Source organism: Ophidiomyces ophidiicola (genome assembly GCF_022830035.1).
Source record: "Ophidiomyces ophidiicola strain CBS 122913 chromosome Unknown scaffold_4, whole genome shotgun sequence".
Lineage (NCBI taxonomy): Eukaryota > Fungi > Ascomycota > Eurotiomycetes > Onygenales > Onygenaceae > Ophidiomyces > Ophidiomyces ophidiicola.
Window position 1 is genome coordinate 469,506 of NW_026054644.1, and position 21,220 is coordinate 490,725.

The 21,220-nt window shown below is 46.4% G+C and overlaps 8 protein-coding genes across 8 annotated transcripts; 3 read left to right on the forward strand and 5 right to left on the reverse strand.

Moving 5' to 3' along the window:
* Nucleotides 1-376: 376 nt before the first annotated feature.
* Nucleotides 377-1,495, reverse strand: LOZ57_001592 (uncharacterized protein; the record flags this gene model as incomplete). Its single annotated transcript, XM_049250679.1, has 1 exon — nt 377-1,495. One exon carries the CDS (start codon nt 1,493-1,495, stop codon nt 377-379), a length of 1,119 nt encoding a protein of 372 aa, XP_049110263.1.
* A 430-nt stretch (nt 1,496-1,925) lies between these two features.
* Nucleotides 1,926-2,408, reverse strand: LOZ57_001593 (uncharacterized protein; the record flags this gene model as incomplete). The annotated part of the gene is made up of 1 exon (XM_049250680.1): nt 1,926-2,408. One exon carries the CDS (start codon nt 2,406-2,408, stop codon nt 1,926-1,928), a length of 483 nt encoding a protein of 160 aa, XP_049110264.1.
* Nucleotides 2,409-5,397: 2,989 nt separating this feature from the next.
* Nucleotides 5,398-6,318, forward strand: LOZ57_001594 (uncharacterized protein; the record flags this gene model as incomplete). The annotated part of the gene is made up of 1 exon (XM_049250681.1): nt 5,398-6,318. One exon carries the CDS (start codon nt 5,398-5,400, stop codon nt 6,316-6,318), a length of 921 nt encoding a protein of 306 aa, XP_049110265.1.
* Nucleotides 6,319-7,125: 807 nt separating this feature from the next.
* LOZ57_001595 (uncharacterized protein) lies at nt 7,126-7,728 on the reverse strand (the record flags this gene model as incomplete). Its single annotated transcript, XM_049250682.1, has 1 exon — nt 7,126-7,728. The coding sequence occupies one exon, from the start codon at nt 7,726-7,728 to the stop codon at nt 7,126-7,128; it is 603 nt and encodes a 200-aa protein (XP_049110266.1).
* Nucleotides 7,729-10,284: 2,556 nt separating this feature from the next.
* Nucleotides 10,285-12,873, reverse strand: LOZ57_001596 (uncharacterized protein; the record flags this gene model as incomplete). Its single annotated transcript, XM_049250683.1, has 3 exons — nt 10,285-11,984; nt 12,032-12,411; nt 12,458-12,873. The coding sequence occupies 3 exons, from the start codon at nt 12,871-12,873 to the stop codon at nt 10,285-10,287; spliced, it is 2,496 nt and encodes an 831-aa protein (XP_049110267.1).
* Nucleotides 12,874-13,782: 909 nt separating this feature from the next.
* On the forward strand, nt 13,783-14,795 carry PFA4 (Palmitoyltransferase; the record flags this gene model as incomplete). Its single annotated transcript, XM_049250684.1, has 4 exons — nt 13,783-13,791; nt 13,989-14,165; nt 14,218-14,296; nt 14,368-14,795. The coding sequence occupies 4 exons, from the start codon at nt 13,783-13,785 to the stop codon at nt 14,793-14,795; spliced, it is 693 nt and encodes a 230-aa protein (XP_049110268.1).
* Nucleotides 14,796-15,530: 735 nt separating this feature from the next.
* Nucleotides 15,531-19,200, reverse strand: CDC5 (Cell cycle serine/threonine-protein kinase cdc5/MSD2; the record flags this gene model as incomplete). The annotated part of the gene is made up of 4 exons (XM_049250685.1): nt 15,531-16,223; nt 16,285-18,349; nt 18,400-18,842; nt 18,904-19,200. 4 exons carry the CDS (start codon nt 19,198-19,200, stop codon nt 15,531-15,533), a joined length of 3,498 nt encoding a protein of 1,165 aa, XP_049110269.1.
* Nucleotides 19,201-19,771: 571 nt separating this feature from the next.
* LOZ57_001599 (uncharacterized protein) lies at nt 19,772-20,637 on the forward strand (the record flags this gene model as incomplete). Its single annotated transcript, XM_049250686.1, has 2 exons — nt 19,772-19,834; nt 19,891-20,637. The coding sequence occupies 2 exons, from the start codon at nt 19,772-19,774 to the stop codon at nt 20,635-20,637; spliced, it is 810 nt and encodes a 269-aa protein (XP_049110270.1).
* Between the last annotated feature and the right edge of the window lie 583 nt (nt 20,638-21,220).

A 21,220-nucleotide genomic window follows, 5' to 3' on the forward strand; every position in this document is an offset into this window, starting at 1 on the left:
TTCACTTGATTTTCAGATTTAGATATTATTTGTTCATTTGAGGATAAAAAAAGGAAAACCATGGAATATTGCGATTTTCAGTTGAGTTAGGCAATGATATGATGCCGTTAATTACCCACATTGGTGTCAACATCCAGCCAGTTAACCGTTAGTATTAAAATTCTTTATGGAAACTATTCAGTTTAGTGTTGAAATTCAATTTTATCTAGTTATATGCACTGCATGGTCTAAAAAGCTTTTGGTGTCGAGAGCAGAATCTGTGTTCTATCAACATTTCATCGCATCTCCATTTCAGCTGTTATGGTTCACAAACAACTGCTCAGTTCTACAAAAAATGACCAAGGTCATTCACATTATATTGTTTCTTTTTATCGCCTCAATTGATTGTCTCGATTTGCAATACACCTAGTTCTTTTGCGGCCCCGGCCAATTCAATGAGACCGCCTGCTTCTAACTTCTTTTTCCATTTATTTGATTCATATCTTGCGAGGATGAGCGTCATGCGGGCAGCAGCGCCATGATCATGCTGCGTACTATTGGGCAAAGGAGTAAACGTCCAGCGGCCGAAGGCCCAATTGAGAATGTAATTTTGGATAAGTCCTTCGCCACTAGTAGAAGCAGTCTCCCCGGAGGAATCCTGCGGTGGGATCTCCGTGGAGCAGCGAAAAATTCCCTTGATTCTATAGATTTCATCCTTTGGTGCAGACTGGAGAAGATGTGCAAGTGAAACTGTATCAACCACCATTGAGGCGTCGGGGATGCTGAGAGTAACAGAGAGGACTTCCACTTCAGATTGGTGATCATGGGCATGATCTTGAAGCCTATCCTTGGCTCCCATAAGAATCAAGTCTAGCCCAGCATGACCTTTGTCACACGCCTCCTTTGCTAACAGTGCTCCATCAACCCCGAGCAAAACATCCTTCTCGACCATGCCCTTCGCAGACTTCACCCACGGCGTCTGCACCTCCAAGTCGCCGATGCGGTCCAGGCACACGTCAAACCTCCTCTCATCGACCGCCTCCCACTTGTTGAAGATGATGAGGTCGGTATACTTCGCCTGCAGTTTAGCTGTGTATGATGTATCATCGTAGCCTTCCCAGTTCTCAACATCCACGACACTCACGACGCCATCCAGCACAAAGCCTCCGCCAGTCTCTGCCGCCACTCGATTAACCTCCATGGCTAAGGTCGCTGGAAACGCGCTCCCACTGGTCTCGATCACGATGCGGTCCGGAGCCACCTGATCGCGCAGCTGGAGGAGAGCATCGCCAAGTTGACCCACGAGGTTGCAGCAGATGCAGCCGTTAAGAAGCTCGCGGACTCCGGAAATAGATGTGGCGGCGGCAAGTTGGGAGTCGATGGCGACATCGCCGAATTCGTTCTTGAGTAGGGCGAGACGGTAGGTGGGGGGCAGCTGCGGGATGAGGTTGAGCAAGATAGTTGTTTTGCCCGAGCCCAAAAAGCCGGTGATGATTGTGATCGGGATCGGAGGCATCGCAGAAGCTGCTGCTACTGACTATCTAGGAATTAATTGCCATGGAGGGGACATTCACTCGTAAGACTTTTCCAACATGATATTTTGTATATGGAGTACTGTTTGCTTTGTCATTACTCTGATCTGTGCATCGCCTAGTCAAAATAGCTATAAAGTTAGTTAACGACAGTACTATCACTAACTCCGCGACAACTATTAGACAATTTTATTGAAATGTAGTTAAATGCATAAATTTAGTCTATAGTCTATCTAGAAATGAATATTAAGACCGCAAGGGCATCTAGTTTACAGCACCCAAAACCAATCATGTTTATCGCATGGGTATAGTTGATATACCTAGACACAAGCAAAGAACCAGAAGGCGTGACCATTTAAAAACAAAGTAAGACAAAAATAGATGATAATCAACAGAGTACACCCAGGCTTTTATCTATGTGATCCCCCAAATTCGCTGTTTCATGGTTTTTTTCAGGTTGCTGGTCACCAAAGCAATCTGTTTCATTAACTGCCCGTCGGATTCAAGAACTGGGAACGAAACCGTGCAATCAGAATCTGGCTCAGTGTCACACTTGTCCGAGTGCTTTTTGTATAGATCACAAGAGTTCGCCCATCTGCTTCGATCATCGCACATCACGGTATTACCATAAGAGCAGTCAACAACAGGCAGATTGCGACAGATGCCAGTTATCTCAACCAAGAAGGATCTTGTTTCAAAGCGGTACTCTGTAAAAGCTGGGCAGGTAACGCTGTCCTCAAAGGAATCCGTCCTGGTGATCGTTTCACTGGAGGAGGAAGAGTATCCGCCTGAAATTTCCATCGTGGTGGAATCCGTAGCCTTAGCAGTGAATTTTCCTCCAATATTCCAGTCCTTTGTGGAAGCAAAAGCAATAGCCTTTGCAGTCGAGTGCGTCATTTTCAAGGTAGCTGCAACTGGCCCCTTTTAGAGCAGAATCGCGAATGATCTCGACAACAGTTCGATCATCAACTGTCGTCCCGTCTCTCAAAAGATCTGCACGCTTGCCAAAGGATTTCAACAACGCAGCTAGCTCTGGTGACTGAGCTAAAATAGTGACATTTTCATTGGTTGCACGAGCTTCGAGTTGGAGCCCAGCAGCGGCCGCGGGCAGCACATGGCCATAGGCATTCACGATGCAAGAAGCGAGAAACAAAAAGGAGGTAGCGAACATGGCTGCGAGTTCGATTCTTTGAAGAAGGGACCTTTGTGAAATTCTGAAGGAAGAATATGATGAAGAAGTTTCAAATGATAGTATGGCAGAGAGATGTTGCTCTGAGAATGTGACCTGAATGGATGACGAGGCCAGCTGGGGGGGATGGGATGCCTCCGTTTATATGTTTTTTTGGAGCGTTGATGACACATTGGAAAGGCAGTTGATACCGAAGCTTCTGCAAGGAGAATATGGACCCAGTAGTCTTCTATGAAGCAACAAAGACCCACTCGTCTCGATACAGCTGAATTCCAAGATCTCTCAATCAAGGCGGGCTTTCTGACTCGAGAAGCTCTTATCCCATAAAAAAGTCCATCATTCAGCAAACACTCAGGATTGCTCATGGCCACGAAGCTCCAGCTCAAAGACGATAGGAGGCCGTGCCAAACACCTAGGGTATTGTGAGTTGATTGATTGCCTGACGAGACTTAAGACGCAGAGTCTGCGGTCGCGTACTTCACACCCAGGCGATGAAGCCATGTAGCCCTAGGAAGAGATCGGCAGTTCTGTTCTAGACACCAACTTATGAGATCAAAACATAAAATTTACTGAATCAGACATAATAGATATTTAATCGCACATAAGAGATATTGAATCAGACGTAATGGGTATTGAGTAGGGCCATGGCAGCTGGGCAAAAGCTATTGTTCTAGCTGTTTGGACAAGGATTGGCCAATGCTGTGAGAAAACCTGCGACTATTATTATTCATTCTGGGGTGTAAGATCGGCATTTTTATTATGAGCACCCGGAAAAAAGGGCCTGTGAGGCTCCTGATAGCCAATTTCGTTGACTTCAAATCCTTCGAGCCGGCTGTCGCTGCTTAAGATGGATTTCTATAGCGGCTGCCGAACGACCTCATTGGTTGCCGATCACGCCGCGTTTATTCGCCGGCCGGAGGTACGGTTTCTCCGGGAGCCGGCGCTGGCTCCTGCCAGTTCTTCCAGTTTGGAATTTACTCCATTCAAGTAGGTGGAGAGTGATGTTGCGGTTCGGTTCCAATGCTATCATTCCATCAGTTGCCGTAGTTCGGCTATCACCCGGTACAGTGTAAGAAGATCTGATTCTGAAGCTGGAGGTTGGAGTCATAAGACTGCGCCGCGCGGTACGAAGCACGCTGTAGAATTGTTAGACAAACAGACAAAAACATGACTAATGCCTTGTGACGAACAGGTGGTCGCCTTTTTAGTCGAATGCTTAAGTCATCTGATAAGAATCCAAAGCTGTGTAGATCAGAGCATCGTAAGTTGAGTTGAATGGATGTAGGATTGTTCTCTGGGCTGTGTCCTGCCTTTGTACGAAGTATACTACCGCCTGCTCAATGTCTCCACCGACACTAGAAATGCATCGCTTGAATACCAAGTCTGGTTTAATGTTGGTCGTCTAGAGCCTACATTTCTTGTAGAAACGGATGCAGAAATCAGCATACACTCACAAAGAGATCAATCACCCTTTCCTCCCTACTTGTCTTCTTACCAAGTTCAACGTTGGCCTCATAGCCATTCCCGAGAGCTCCCTCTGTAGTCATTTTTGAAAAGTTAACGAACTAGTTAGCAATCTTATATCACGTTGCAATGGTGAAGCTACAACGTAAAGACACCAAATGGTTGCAGAGCCCACGAGTCCACGTGTTCCTCTGGGTTCTCGGGCCGACGCAACTCCGATCGATCGCGATCTTTTTGACTACCGGGCGACAAGGTTGAGGCCGGTTGACCAGAGACCGCTTCTGTGTCTCGGTGCCTACTAGGCCCGTGGGGTGTGGCTGGGTGGCTCGTTGGTTACATTATTCCAAAGGATTCGCTCTGTGCCGACTGAATCTGGAGTTGGAGCGGCCCAAGAAGGATTCGTCGACGCCATTCTCCAAACATCTCCACCACACGAAGCCCTCACAACTAGAGGTGCCTCCCAGACTAAAAGGCTTATGTGTACGGAGTAGCCGACCTTCTACTTCTGCCCAGCCTTCTTGTACCTTACTGAATCACTCTCGCCCGGATGGCATCACTGTTCTCCCCCCAGCGCCTGAATGAGAGAGCTCATTGCGCTCTTTGGCCCTATAGCCATCCCGTGGCTATATATTCCCCCCTCCCTTTCTCTCTCTCTTCTCTTATATTCTCGCCGTCAAGAAAAGGCCGCCTGTTGCTGATCGGCATCCCGCCGCAGGCGCGAGCTGCCCTGGCTGGCAATCACGTTCCACGCTCCTTGATGGGCCTGCCTTGGCAGCCGGAAGTGTAGACTCAAACCGTCTACTCATCTCCCCCAGACGCCACCTAGTTCTCTTTTGGTCTCCCACTCTATGAATCCTGCTGGTGCGCGATATGATGTGTTGTCCTGCTCAGTCGTCGCTCCCCCTTCGTGGATTTAATCAAGCTCGATCCACTGTGGATGCCCCGGTTGAGTCCCTCCCAAGCATCTTCGTGCTAAATTTCCTTTCGAGGACTTGTGTGCTCCATACACACTATTATTGTTTGTACCACTCTATTCCGAACTCTATGGTATCATACGTACAGTACGATCATGTTTAAAACTATTATTAGTGACTGACCATACTTCCACCTCACTAACCCAGCAGCTGCCGCGGCTTGGTGTATGTGTTTTAATATTTAAGTATCCGTCGACGATGCAGAACCTTACGGATTCCCTCAAGGCATTTCTGTGGCAGTCAGAATCCATTCTTCAGCATGCTCGCTCTCTCTTTTGTCTTCCAGCTCGTACTGGCAAGCCTCTTTTTCGGGATTTATGGCTCTCCTATACCAGACACAACTGAGACAACATCAAATGTCACCCTCCAGGGGCAACCAACATCGCGAGCTTTATACTTCATTGCTCACCGAGTATTAACACGAAACGGCGTCAGGGCGGCTCTTAGCCACGGCGCGAACGCTATTGAGGTCGATCTGACCGCGTGGAGAAACGGGTGGTGGGCAGACCATGATGGGAACATTTTCAGCCGTGCAGACAGAGCAGAAGCTGTGTTTAATGAAATTGCTACCCAGCGCAAAAACGGAGCAGGCGTCACATTTGTGTGGCTAGATATCAAAAATCCCAACTATGCAGAGACTGGCATTTCATCTGTCTCATATCTACGAGAGCTTGCTCGCAAGCACCTTGAACCCGTGGGTGTTCGTGTGCTATTCGGCTTTTCGAAGGTTTCAACTGGCAGGACGAAGAAGGCTTTTGATATCGTCCGAGATGGTCTCAACAAGAATGAGGCAATGTGCATTTGGGACCAGTCGGCGAAGACTCTGGCTTTTTACAAGCAGGAAGCCAAAAATATCCCAACTCGCCAAAAGATGTTGGACAATGGATTCTTCCACCTGGGTTTCAGGCCCAGTGTCTTTGGGGATCTACGTAAGGCTTCTGAGTCCCGGGACCGTGGTGAGGTAGCAAAGATTTTTGGTTGGAACATCAGCTTCGGACAGCGCCGATATGCCGAAAGGCTACTTGGGGAGTCGAGGGTGGATGGCCTCATTTACGGATATACAGCCTGGAACTACAATAACTCAAGGTTTACCCGTGCGATGATTGGCTACCTTACTGGTTGGCTCAAAGAGCACTCAAAAACACACCACTTGGCTACGAAGGATGAGTTTCCTTGGTGATTTCAAAGCACGATGGGGAACATGTATGTATGTATGTATGTAGATGTAGGTATGTTCATACATACATAACAACAAATCAGATAGACTCTTATTTGACGAAGCATGGGGGCTGCGGGCTGTATCTTAAACTTTACGGAGTACAGTAGTAGTTAACTAACTCACTACTCCGTACTCCATATAACTCACCTCGTGCCTCATTATTATTGACTAATCTTCTCCATGCGGCTGCGTTAGTTAACTAGTGGCTTGGGTCCCCGCTCATTCGGCAGGGCAGCCGTATTAGGCAATTGTGTACACCCATATCTTGGCAAATCCTTCTGGCCGACAATAGATCAAGGTATTACCGATTACCGGCAAGAGCATGCATTATAATTATTATTAGAGACTGAAAACCAATGATACGATAAGTGTGCACCTCGTGAAAGGTATGACGGATATTAGTAACGGAGAGAATTGGCGGTTTAAAGCTGGAATCCACAGAGACTATCTGCATATTATTATGAACGCTATGGATATCCTCGGAAAACCCGTGTGGAAAAATAGCAGGCTAGATCATGAGAATCAGATGGGGCTATGAAGTATGTTGGCACACAGTAGATGATGCATAATCTGAGTGCACTCGTCACCCTGGCCGTTACGGCCTAGACTGATGCAAAAATGCTTGCTAAAGGGTGCGAACCCAATCCTTCTGGGTGACGAGGAAAAAAAGAAAATAAATACACATTTATTTATGTATGCATGTATTTACATGAGAACAATATGGTCATCATGCATTTCCGAAGGTGTTTGGCCCAATGAGGATGGAGTTCAGTTCATACGGCCCCTCTCAGCAACTAGCAACCTTATATGACCGCTCAGCCAGTACCGATCCAAAATTTTAGCTGGTATTTTCTTCGCTCCATCAACCCAGCCCAAGCAATCCTCCGTCCCACAGCAGCAGCGAAAAGGCTGTGACATCTCCCATTCCGTGCTAGGGTAGAAAAACCTCAACTCTTCGCCAGCGGGGATGTCTCGAAGACTCCATACTTCTAGAACACCCGCCACGGGGGCTTCCAGTTCGAGTTTTGGGCTGGAGACAAGCGTGGATGTCACGAATCGGACATTGGGGTCGCAGGAGTGGTTGCAGTAGAGTAGGTCGGAGTTTAACCTAATGTGCTCAGACACAGAAATCTGCACGGTCGAGTAGTCCTTGATCGAGGCTAGAGTGGTGGTGGTGTTGACAGCGACGAGGGAGTTTGTGGGTATGTCGTGGGCAGCCACCGCCGTGAGGCAGAAGGTGGGGGCGGCGATATCAGATCCAGAGGCAAGGATCTCCGAGCGGCGCACCGTGACAGATCGATGGGATGGCTGCTCCCATGTTAGCGACAGGGGCTTCTGGGGCTGTTGGGTTTGTGTTTCTGCGATTGTCATGGTGCCTGGAGAATCGGTTTGGCGGTCGAAAACCTGGGTGTTAGCTGGGGTCTGAGTCGGGCACAAAAAGGATATACACAGAGACAGATTTATCCTCCGCGGATTATTATTGGCATTTGATTCGCGGTTGTCAAACCGAGGTAGAGTGGGCTCCGTGCCGCTGATACATAATAATAATGTTATTCCCGCATGGCTAGTTAGTCAAAGCCACCCGAAGAACGCTGGGTATCAGGGCGTTCCGAAGGCGCGGGCAGAGGGGGCCGTTTTTTAGCTCCCATCCGTGGCCGTATAAGGGCCTCCCCATATACACGCAATGGGAGAGAAGCTATTTTTGTTCGTATTATTTGCTCTCCTGGCGAGCGTCACCCAAGCCAGCGGAGACACGGGAGAGTCTTGATTGCGGCGCAGAAGAAAATAGACCGCTTAGGAAGAAGTCGGAGCAGCGCGCCGGCCTAAAAACTCTAGATTAGCGACAGCCAGCTAACCAACTGACTAGTTAACGTTATTGCGCAGTTACCCGCTTGGAAGCGTCGATGTTGCAGTAAGTTCCTTGGTGAGTCTGAAGGCCTCACGTTGCCCAGCCTTGCAGGCCGCCCCTCATGGCTGGGTGGTGAAGAAGCAACCCACAGCAGCAATTCTCCATGCAGATCCAGTTGGATGCGATTCCTGTCATGATTTCAACCTGTACTGGTTGAGCAGGGAATGTCGCTTTGCGTAGTGAACTAGTTAACTACGCGGGCTGGTTGGTTGTGAAAGATCTCGCCCTCCTGCCACCTAACTACATAACTATGTAACTTCGGAGTATGTAATGACACACACACACACACACACACACACACACACAGCCACCACTTCGCTTTTTCACTGTCCCATCAGCACCAAGCTCGACCGTCAGTGAAGCTGCATTCCATGGTTAGTTATTGGCAGCCTCCAGGCCGGCAGTCTTTTAACAGGCTTTTCTTACCTCCCCTTTTTTGTTTTTTCGGACAAGACGGAGTACTCCAGTATGCCTTCTCACCATGCACAGTTCCCTTTATTACTAGTCATGGCTCACAGTTAATTCCCAAACTTCTACTTGATACACATCCTCCTCCTTCAAGTCTCAGGTGCATACCTTGTGGAACTGCATGAGCACTCAGAACGACACCAACAGTCACCTGCTCTCCTCGAGCGAGGAGACCACGTCCACCGAAATATATGATCCATCAAGAAGCAACCTTATCCTACCCTGGATCGATCTCTCAGCTTTTTAAATTTTTTTTCCTCACATACTATCGGAGAAGCCCAAGGAATCATTGCGCTCGGACACGGATTTCTAGTTGGCGATGTAACTATGTAACTAGTTACGTATTAGCTGGACCCGAACCATTACTTCACACCAGCTCAAAGCACTTGACTACTAAACTATTCATGCCTAGTCGTGGGAAGGAGATCGCAAGATCAACCAATAGAGCCGCAAGGATTGTGTCCGGCAAGAATACCCCATTGATGGAACCGCGAAACGCGGCATTTCTAGGGAAAAACTCAGAATAAATTCGCCTACCTACTCTGTACAAAAGGAAGAGGAAGCGAAAGGAATATAAAACATTACAAACCAGTACCACTGCCCAAAAGTGGCTTATAGTGCACCCTCAAAATCTTGGAAGCCGGCTAAGAACCCTAGCACCAACAATTGGGAATTGTTAAATGTCTGCTAGGGTGCCCAATTAATGATAATACAGGCAATAATTGATAGACATCATAACAGCTGCATCTACGATTTCTAGACTACTGATTAGAACTACACCTAGCTGTATCATAAAATGGCCAAGAATCCTGATGCTTTTTTTTCAAAAACGTACGAAGAAGGAGTGCCCATACCAGCTTGTGATCTGGTTTGGCTGCAGGGTTCCAACCTTTGGCTTGTTACCACCCCATGGAACAAATCTTCGCGGACCACTTGCCCGCAAATCTAATTGTGATATCTCGGCTTTCGGCCCGTACTCGAGCTCAGACTGTATCTGGAAGGTAGAGGACATGTATCGGCATCGCCCTTTAACAGACAGTCTGCATAGTGGCCGTCGAGCGGTTTTTGAGATGAGAGGACTTTGTTGCCAGCACGATAGAGACTTTAAATGGGTAACGTTGAAAACTGAGGATAGAAAACTTCTGCTTTTATCATGTAACTCATTAGTTAACTTGGTGTCTAGCTGTTCTCAAGTGCCGTCAAGAAACCGTACACTAAACCCAATCCATCGTCGTCTTTGTGACCATGAAAACTAACTGCTCAACAGTGGCCCATTCTATATCATCTAAGATATATACCCGTATATCTCCTCTCAGTATGTAATTTGTATATTTCCATTTGCTAAAATTATCTCTGTTATACTATTATACAGCATTCAGTAAAATGCCTTAAGGTATAGCGCTTCTATCACGCTTCCATGTGTACTATGTCGTTCGAATGAAAAAGATCTTATATTATCGCGATACTTTGAGATTATCCCACGTATATTTAGCAGATTGGGTCTCATACTGTATTTGTTGTAAACAAAATACCTCTTGCAAACAACCATATCAGGGGGAGCGATATCGAGAGAGGCGATTTTCGATTAAGCTCATTGCTTTTTCATTCCACTGCCTCACAGTATCGGTTGGAGTAGAGGTGGTTAAAAAGCTTGAGCAGATGCTACCAGCTTGCACGTATGTATCAACTTGCAAAACTCGCGATACTGATGCCCAAAAATCAACACTACCACTACCCATCAATGCTAAATGGTGAATAGTTGGTTGATTTGAAATGCCCTCCAGCGGCATTCGATTATCAATTATTTGACTGATCGGGGACATCTGTGTTTGTTTAGCAGAGTGGCTTTGTAATAATGATGCCGAAATATGTTTGACGGGCAATGGCACTTCATTGGGCACTTCTTGTTCAACAACAAGCAGTGGATGGCTTATTCTCTGTGGGTAAGGGAATATAGGTTTTACCGACAGTTGCCCGCTGGGAGAAAAGTTAAGGACGTTGTTTCTAGCTCGTAGCCCATTGGGGCTTAATGAGCGTTTTTGTTTATTTTCCGTGATATGGGTGCTTTGCTGTTTTAATTTATTCCGTCGAGATTGAAGAATCTCCTTTTTACGCCGCTCAAAGCTCAGGGATTCGTTCAACGGGAATGGCTGTATGCTATAAGTATTTTGCTGCAATGTACGTGGCTCATCCGCAAACTCAGACGATGGTTGTCCAGAAGGCCCTGACAAAACCTGTTCTTTGACTGGTGATGGCAAAGCAGGGCAGGAAGGGCTAGCAAGGATAATAGTATCCTTACCAAATCGACCTTCTAGATCTAGTGGAAAAGACCCGTCTCTAGCCTCTTGCAACCTATCCGGAAAGGACGCGGTTGTTGGACTGACGGGTTGAGATATAGAAAAGAGTTGTATTGCAGTAGCAGGGCGTGCATCTTGATAATGGGTAGTTGATATAATTTTTGATTGTCGATACTCCTGTTGGCCCGTTATCTGAGTAGTAGCCCTCCTTACGGGTGTTGGTGACGTTTCAACTGGCGAAAAATTGCCTGGATTTGTCGCTCGTCCCGTAACATGGGTATTTGCCAGGTAATTGCGTCCACGGAAAATTGAGAGCCCTACGCTCCTAGAAGGTGTTGGAAGGTGAGGTATGGGGTCTATAATAGTGGAATTTCGCTTTGCTATTGTCCAAGGATTCACATTGCAATCTTCCCTAGAGTGCGGTACAGTGCACAGACCTAGACTAGATTTCAATGGCAAATGGGTTGCTGCCCTTTTTCCTTTCTGACAATCGCTCAGTAGCTGAGAGAATACTTGGGGTGATACTTCGGGTGAATCTTCTATGGTGAAAGGGGTAAGTGGCTCTGGAATTGCTAGTGTATTCTCAGTGGAATTTGGTAAACCTGGGGCAGGTGTTGACCGGTCGGATATGTCTATGCTGGCTTCACCGGGAAAATTTTCTTTACCATATGCCCTTTGAAATAGAGTGTCGGCGAGACGTAATATCAAGGCTGGATCTTCAAATATCACATCATCCTTCAATGAATCCACATTAACGTCACAGGTACCAGGAGGGCAGGAAATATGAAGATATATGAAAGCGCCAGCTGTCTGAGAAACAGAAGCTTGTTGAAACACTCGACGAGTATGTGACTTGAACAATTTCAAAATATCCTTCAGAATGCCCTTTGATCCAGATAATGGCCGGCCATCGACATATACGTATTGACCCTTGTTCGTAAGCGAGGATATATCTTAGTTGAATTAGTATAGCACAGGAGAGAAACCCGAAAGGACATACTAGAATCTGGTTTCGGAACAATAGCCTGGATCTTGCTGCACAGAGTAGATGTGCCGTTGTAATTGGGTGAACAGCTGTCTGCAACATCGGATTCTACAAACACACACTGAGCTGCAACATCACCGCCAAAAATTTTTAGAATCGCATCAAAAAGAGACGGTTTTTCATTTGGGGCGTATACCCATACAGAGCTTTGTTTGAGGATTTTGAGAGAAAATCTAATATAGGGACGGCACAATGCATATTGTTGCAACATCTTTTTAACTCTAGACAGGGTAGATGAGGGGGACTTTAAAAATGCAGATTGACGAACAGGGAAATATTTGAGAAAATTAGACACTCGAATAGAAGTGCCAATGGGCTGAGGGACAGTTGCCTCGCTATTGGCGAGGTCAGAGTTCGGGTGTATACAGACGTTGTTTTCACAGCACTTGCCTCAGCAGTTGGCCGGTCCGACCAAACTTGAGTGAAATGGCCGCCAATTCTGATGCCTCCCTAGTAGTGATAATAACACAATCACTCATCTCCGCGATACTTGCTAGAGCCTGTCCGCGGAAGCCTAGCGAGTTACCCCCGAGATTTCTCAAGTCATCGAGCGTCTGGATCTTGCTGGTACAATTCCTTTTGCATAGGAGGGTTATATCACTCCGAGGAATACCGCAGCCATTGTCTTTAACCTGGATCACATCAAGTGTGTTGGAAGATATTTCAACGTAAACAGCTTTGGCTTTTGCGTCCAAAGCATTGTCAATGAGCTCCTTCACAACAGAACAAGGATCTGGAACAGCAGAAGTAGAGCCAATGGCACTGGCAGTGGCTTCTTCGAGTGGCGTAATTGGCATTTTGAATAGTCCCACCAAAACTCAAACTTGCACAGCTCGAGTTGAGGCGCCAGAGGTTGAATGATGGTAACTTTCTGGACGATCAGGGGTAGTTTAAATAAAGTTGTCACGTGAACGATCAACTAGGTTAACGTAGGTACGGAGTACGTACAAGGTTAAGGGAGGAATCTCCAAAAAATCGAAAACTAGCCGGAGGTACGGTTTTTCCCATCCCGAGAAGCAAGCCGATCGATTGGAAGGGGGCTCTAAGCCTCCCACCAACAATTAACCTACATCCACGCACGTCGGCCGTGATGCCTGGACTCTCAATCTCTCAGCTTGCTATCCCTGCTGTTTCGAGCTTAATTGCTTTTCTTTCCTATTCCTCCCAGTATCTTTTTCATCATATTGATCCCTCGCCGCTGACCAAATCTGAAGCCATAAAATTTAATATTTTAGTATTATGTATTTGGATCTGCTATGCCCGGGCTTGCGTAACTGACCCGGGTCGTATTTCAAGCCAATGGAAAACTCGAGGCTCAAGGGCTGCAGCCGCAGGCAGAATCGTAGAAGTCTTGAATACATCTACGTGGGATAGGCAAAGATGGTGCCGAAGATGCGAAGCCTCGAAGCCGCCGAGAGCCCATCACTGTAAAACTTGTCAGAGGTTAGACGAAGGCACCCAGTTCATTTCATTTAAAAAAAATTTTCTTGTTTATTTTTATTTTTATATTTATATTTTTTTTCGGCTGCTAACGCCTGTTAAGATGTATACCAAAAATGGACCACCATTGCCCTTGGACGAATAACTGCGTCTCTCATTTTACCTACCCGCATTTCATTCGCTTTGTTTCTTATGCTGTTGTTTCAATGGCTTACTTAGAATACTTTCTGTATCTACGGTTGACAGTTTTATGGAATAACCGAAATATGCCCAGTGTAAGTGCGATTAATGCGAGTATTATAGACAGGACTCTTCTTTACACTAATAATATTATGGGTTGGAAGAAAAGTATTTTGGCCCTACAGTTTTTCAACTTGGGCATCTATTTGCCCTTATAGTTGTTAACACTTTGGTACTCGCTGCGTTATCAATCTTGCTTGTACGAACCCTATGGTTACTTCTTCAAAACCAGACAACAATCGAGGGATGGGAAATTGAAAGACACAGCACTCTGTTGCGACGCGCTCGTGTATTTGGTGGCTATCTTGATGGTCCGGAGGGCACCAAAATTCGGATTCAAAAGCAAGAATTCCCATTTGACATCGGAATATGGCAAAATATCAGCGCCTCCATGGGAGGAGGCTCCAATGTATGCCCATTACTTGAAGATTTCTCGATTCTAGAACTAACCTTGATTTTAGTTCTTAGGCTGGTTTTGGCCGTTTTCCAGAAGCCCACCCCGAGATACGGGATTAGATTTTGAGGTAAACGGTTTCGAGGGTGAGTTCAATCATGCTGTAATAGAATTAAATGTCCATCTCCATTAAGCATGAAATAAATCGGACATGCAGATCCTTCTCTTCCTTGGCCGCCGCTTGACCCAGATCGAATGTACAGGCCAGTACTTTCCGACATAGATACGCCAGGAACGGTTCTTGATATGCACCGGGATTTTGATCAAGACGCTATTGATGCGTTCCGGCGTCGACAAGAGTTAGATTATAAGCGCCACAAACAGAGATCAGCCATCCATCGTCGAAAGCCTTTTCATGAAAGGTATATGCATAATATCGAAACCGAAATAATGTCGGATGCTAGTGAATCTATTACAGAATCCGGCTTGTCTGAAGGAGAGGAAAGCTGGAGAAATGCAGAGGGTGAACGCCTCCGCGACTTTGGTGTCGACGAGGAAGCGGAATTCTACGACGAAGATGATATTCCTTTGGCGGTTTTAATTCAGCGGCGGAAGAAAATGGAAAATCTGAAGTCGGTTAACTGAAATTGAAGAGAGAAGTGACGACCTGCACGGGGTACTCTTCGTCATGTTGCTTAATTGCTCTGACGTTATGTACGACGAATCTATGCCATCCTCCCGGGTGGATTATACTGGTACAACCAAGAATTCTCGTAGCCTGATGGCACTTTACGACGTCTTCGAAGTGACAGGATGTTGTTCGCCAGTACGGTTTGACCTTCCGCCTCATGCGGCTTTGCCGAATCGGAAGTTTGGAGTTCGATTGCAAGCATGGCTGTCAATGAAGAGCGGAAAAGTCATTTACTACTTCACCATCCCAAAGATGGAAATGGAAATGGTATGTTGGCTTTTGCATCCCTGATCATCAATCGTTTAATATTTTATTTTAAGAGCACTAGGCTGTAATTACCTACCTTTACTCAGTAGACACCAAACACCTTGAAAGTGAAACGAAAACGCCACACCAGCAAAATTAAGCAATGAAGGACCTCCAAGAAACAAGGGACTAGGCGCCGAGTATGAAGTCAGGTGCGAACGCTCAAAGAACTCTTCACAAGTACTGTGTGGGGTATGAAATGTGTGGTTATAAACCCACCAAATCGACTCTGACAAGGCTTTCGTAACTTCGTTAGATGCAACAGTAGAAATCTCAAACAGAGAGCGAGAATTATGTGCAAAGGAAATAAAAGAAGGGACAGGGGATCACTTCAAAAACACAGATACAAATCATAAGTGCGAGAGGGGCTCGAAATGCATCAATCACATCGTAAGTGCTTTTAATCTATCCTTTAGCTCCATGGCCTCTTCTGCGCCGACGGCCTCAATCTTGCCATCATTTTTCAGGGAAAGGGACATGTATTCACTATCTCCACCCTGGGCACCGACAGTAACCCATACAAATTTCCCTCCTGACGGTGCCGCCCAGGATTTTTCCTGGGGTCCACACCAAAACATATCAGAAGAGTTGTGAGACATATCTAGGTTCCCCGCGGATATTGCTGTCAAGGCTGATGGGAAAGTTGATGTTGTGGAAAATGTTCGAGTTAACGTTGTTTGGAAAGAAGCTGTTGACGATATAGATGAAGACTTGGATATAATTCTGCCCCCAAGCCTGCCATTTTCAATCCAGCTTTCCAACACTTCAATAATAAAATCAATCTTGTCACGAAAGGAATTGGCTTCGAGGATATCCTGGAATCTTTCCTTTCCGGAACCGGACATTGGCGCGCTCAGGCCACATAAGGAAGCAAAATAGTTGCTAGCTGAATCAGTTATGACTGCCCTGGTGTCAAATCCATTGGGGTGCATTTTCCCTTTAGCCTTCAAGTATCGGGCAGCAGTTGGTGAAAGATGAAAGAAGTCTATTTGGCATGATAAGGTAGAATCTGCCCGGTCGACTTGTTGTCTCGCAGGCAGAGATATGACAAGCTTCGTGTGGTCAGGAAAATTAAACTAGATGTAATATGAGCCCACCAGAACAAAATCATTTATGAATTTGACAGCATTTACATACCTGAAAAGCGCTGTCTCCAAATCCCCAAATCCCCACATTCCCCAATCGTTGATAGAACCGTACATACGATTCCGTGGAACTATTATTCGCTTCATGGCCCGGCGATGGATTTTCAATCTTTCTTCCCAGAGGCCCGATCATGTATTTTCCAAATTGGTCGACAAGTTTCACTCTTTTTATCTTCTCTGCGTCAAGACTACGTGTCTTCATCACTAAGTCGCATGTTGAGTGTTTACTAGTGTCGAAAGCTTTGGCCTCCACTAGCACTCGCCTCACGCATCCTCCCGGGTGTCCTTGAGAGTCAATTTCAGTATTCTCATAGAATTCAATTGGTGGCCCTTGTTGCGGAACTAGCTGGTCAGCATCTGAGTATACGTCCTTCTCGTCAGCACTCTCCTTAGCTCGGGTCCTTCGTCGGATGTGCATCTCCCCGTTTCGGACAATAACGCAGCTGGCTGGACAGCCACGGTCAGCCCTGAATACACACCCAACACTTCCATCATCCAAAACATATCCGATACCATATCGATTGGTGTAATCCACCCATTTCATTACATATGAGTGTGGTTTGATAGAAGCCGGCCTCTGCTGGTGACGTCGTGCTCTCGTACGGGCTGACGTAGGGCTCGAACGAAACCGGCAAAGCTCAGAAAAGTACATCTTTACATCACCCATAACCTCCCTGATGTCCGTTCCAGGCATAACGTCCGCGTCATCATCAGCACGTATCAGGCGACGTAGTCCAAAAGCAGACCTAGGCTTGTTCCCGGCGCTTGAATTTGTCGATTTCGCAACACCATCACTTTTACTTCGAGGTATTCGTTGCTCTACCTCAACTTCCGAATTTGGAGGAGTCATCTTAGACTGGGACCTTCGTAAACGCATCTCATCTGCATCACGGGAAGCAATTCTTGCTCTTGGAGCAGCCAACGATTTTGGGGCATCGCTGTTATATTTCTTGGAAGGAGGTTTTTCGACATTCTCAGTTATGGCTTCAGATCCAACGTGCTTCGTCGCCATTGCAGCAAGCTGCTGTCTTGACTGAGCTCTAGTTCGTCCAGCAACCACGTCAATTGGTGCAGAAATAGATTTTGGTAGCGCACTCGCGCTTGTTGTTCTTTCACGAAGAGAGCCATGATACCCGGGCGCTCTGCAACGAATTGGACGCTCACTCATTAAGTACCCAGATCTTACTGTTCCCTGAGGTTCTCGATATATTTCGCTCTTAAGCTGGTGAATACCACTTTGAGTATTACGAAGAATGTTTTCCCGTGTTGGCTGGCGCGCGGGCAAGGCCTGCTGTCGTAGCTGGGCAGCATGACTTCGTGGTTGTGTTTCCTTTCGACGAAGCTGAGCCGCAAGTGCCAGCTGTGTTCGTGCCAAATTGGCAGCTTCCGCTTTCGACGCTATCTTTTCAACGTCGTCGTCATCCTCCTCTGGGGATGACCGGGGGTCAATTTCTGGAGGCATCTCCTGAACACTCCAGTCTCTATCTTGCAAATAACAGTAAACCTCATCAGCTGGCAATGGTATTATCGGCTGCCTTCCCTGCTCTTCCTCTGCAGCACACTCAGCAAAGGCTGTTTTAGAACAACGTTTCCCTACTGGCTTTCTCGCCTCTCCTGTCTCCTTCTTTCCAACACCGCACTCTGTGTAAAAAAATTCTTTACAAACAGCGTATTTCTCGTCAGAGTATCTAATATGAGACACCCTGGAGTGATATCGAGATTCATGTTCTAACCCGTAGCCCGCTTCGACTTTATCGCCCCGAGGATCTTGGCTTTTTATCCATAATGGTCTTGAAAAACGACACTCCGAATCAAGCTCATGTGGTATACAGCCCACATACATGTTGAAAAAGTTATGGTCCACAATTTGATCTGGTTCAGGTCGCTCATTTTCATCTAAACTCAAGCATGCGCTTACGAGATCTTTGGCTTCGGGGGGAATGTAGTTCGCACATTCGGAATTCTTAGGCCAGTTGTAGGTAAGGCTTCGGACCTTCTTGTATATCTCGTCCTGGGTCTTCGATTGAAATGGTGGGAAACCGGTGAGCATAGCAAAGCTTTCATTCAATTAGTTTATTTTGTAAAATCATGTTCGGCCGAGACTTACAAAATAACACCCAAAGACCAAATATCGACCTTTTGGGTATGCCCACCCTTATTTTTATCCAAAACCTCCGGGGCAATGTAATTCGGTGTGCCACATAGTGTTTTACGTCTTTTTTCATCCTTTTCGCTTAAAATAATAGCGGCAAGGCCAAAATCTCCGACCTTGATATTCATATTGCGATCCAAAAACAAATTGCCCATTTTCAAATCTCGATGTGCAACGTTACGTCTATGTAAATATTTGACTGCACCGCATAGCTGTATCATGAATCTTCGAACTTCCGGGAGAGTTAAACATTTTCTTCGTTTTACCATTTCCATGACCGAGCCGTTCGGGCATATTTCAAGAATTACGTAGGTGTTTGTCTCAAACGCAAAGGCACGATAAAATGTAACGATATTTGGATGCCGCATCTTCGAATGTATCTGGAGCTCGGTGCGAAACTGTTCGAATCACCATAAATCAGTCACTTAAATTTCCGCCACGATGTTGCGTTCAACATACCTTTTCGGCCATTTTTCTCAGTGGCATTTCAGATTTAACGACTTTCATGGCAAAGACGCGGCCATTTCGACTCAATTTTCCCTCGTAGCACACTGCAAAACCCCCTCGACCTAGAAAATTTCCGGTGATGTATTGCTCGCCGTTTCCAGGCTCCCGAACAAGAGTAGGCGGTGGAGGTGCATGGTTCCTGGATGGGGCGGCCTTAGGGGTTGGCAAGTCTCTTGTACTTTGCTTCTTGACTAGATCCTGTTTCGGCTTTGGAAGAATGTTGATAGAACGAGGCGACAAGGCCGCCATTATCAAAAATTCAGAGTCTGGAGGGAGACCATAAACCACGCGAGGGGCCTCAAAATTCAACAGTCGCTATATATTATGAAGGATATTGCCGCAAACGGTTCCGTTCTATTCCTATGCTCCTTTTGCAGACAGCCACTGCAACATAACATGTCTGATGTTTTCGATCAGTCGTCGCATTGTCAATGTTCAACATACGGAGCAAACACAGCTACTCACATTTCAATCTAGATACAGCGTAGATCAATAAACGCTCATGACGCCATGAGGTGGTCTTTCGCAGTGGAAGAGCAAGGGGCCAAATGTCGAGGAGTGCGTTTTTCTCGAACGGGAAGTTTGTAAACATTGGCCCGGCAACGGGATTTGGGTTTGGCTGCGCTAAGCATTTTGGCTCCCGGCCATTATGTCATCCGCCTTCCACATCCCCAATTCAGGCATCACTGAACCGCCTGCAGGCTTTTCGCGACTTGTGGGCCTTCATAACAGTCGTCGATGGCGTGTCATTTTGTATAGGAGAGATTGGCTAGCTATTTCACATAGCGAGCTGCCCACCTTAGGATGCGACTGATCCACCATGACAAGCATAACGCTCAAGCTCTCTTCGCTAGTGATACGTACTCTCTCAAAGCCCATTGCTGTAAGCTAAAAGATGGTAGACTTTGCAAAAAAAAGCACTAACAGTCTACATTTAAGAACCAAATAAAAGCCCAAGCCCGAGAACATGAGCGGTTTCGTCGGGTGTGCGTCTCTTTCGCTCAAACACTCCACCGTATTGACATGCGCCTAAGGCTTGGTTTGCTTCAGAGTTCAGCAAGCATTGAGCGGCAGGCCGCTCGTGAAGCAGCAGATCTTCAGATTAAAAAGAGAAAGCAGCAAATACCTACAGTAAAAACGGAAGCGCAAATGAAAGCCGACGAAGCGGCAACTGTAAAAGAAAGGGAGAAAGCAGCCGAACCCCCCAAGCCCCCGCCCACACCACGCATTAGACCTCTTTCTGAAGCAAAGGCAATTGATACCGGTGCCAACTTCATCAGTGAAACCTTCCTGTTTATGGTTGCCGGAGGGTTAATAGTGTTTGAATCTTGGAGGTCCCGCAGAAAGGAGACATCGAGAAGAGAAGACGTGGCGGAACGTCTCAATGAGCTTGAAGAGTCTGAAAAGGCGGCTAGGCTGGGTCTCATTGCTCTAGAGAAAGAGATTCTGCAGTTACGAGCAAAATATGAAAAGAAGGCTCCCAGGGAAATCCATCGCGTCCTCCCTGAATCAATCCAAGCTATCGACGACGAACCCGAATCACCTCAGCAGCAGAGTATTTTTGAAAAATTGAGCTCTAAGATACAATGGTTTCGCGGAGCGTCAATGGAGACAGCTTCATCCAAACTTGGTCCACCACCTACCAACCCTTCTACCTCTGAACCGACACCTCATGGGACAAAATAGTAATCTTTCTCGAACCGCATTTTCCATTAGATGATACACGCTGATTTCCTTCAATTAATTTCACTGATAGACGGATTTACTGGGCTGGTTTAGATACCCACTCTTCTAGCTATATTACTTCACCCCACTCCTATTCTGAGAAAGAATCAAAGGAACATATTAATGTACAGTACGCATGTAATGTAGTCCAATTTCCAGTCTCACGTGTTTTTTCTCGTTTCATCCGAAAAAGGCAGGCACAGTACTGGTGGGCTTATTATGGTCTGTATACTCCGTACCAACTACCTCATTAATGTTCAACAATGAGTTTGACGTTACACATAAAAGTTCGCACCGCTGATTGTGCACAATATTTTTCAAGTATCAAATAAATTTGACTGAATGTTTTGTGCGTCCTTGAGGAAACGCCCAATATGGAGAACTATCGGGCCCGTTCTTGCCGCCACAGAGACATTTCACCTCAAGGGTTTCCCTCTCTCGCTCGCTCTCTCAGCTATCTAGAACACCAGTAACTTGTCCATAGAAGCTCATTTGGGTACCCACGATTTCGAGTTGCCACTAAACGTAAGCAGAGGAGCAACAA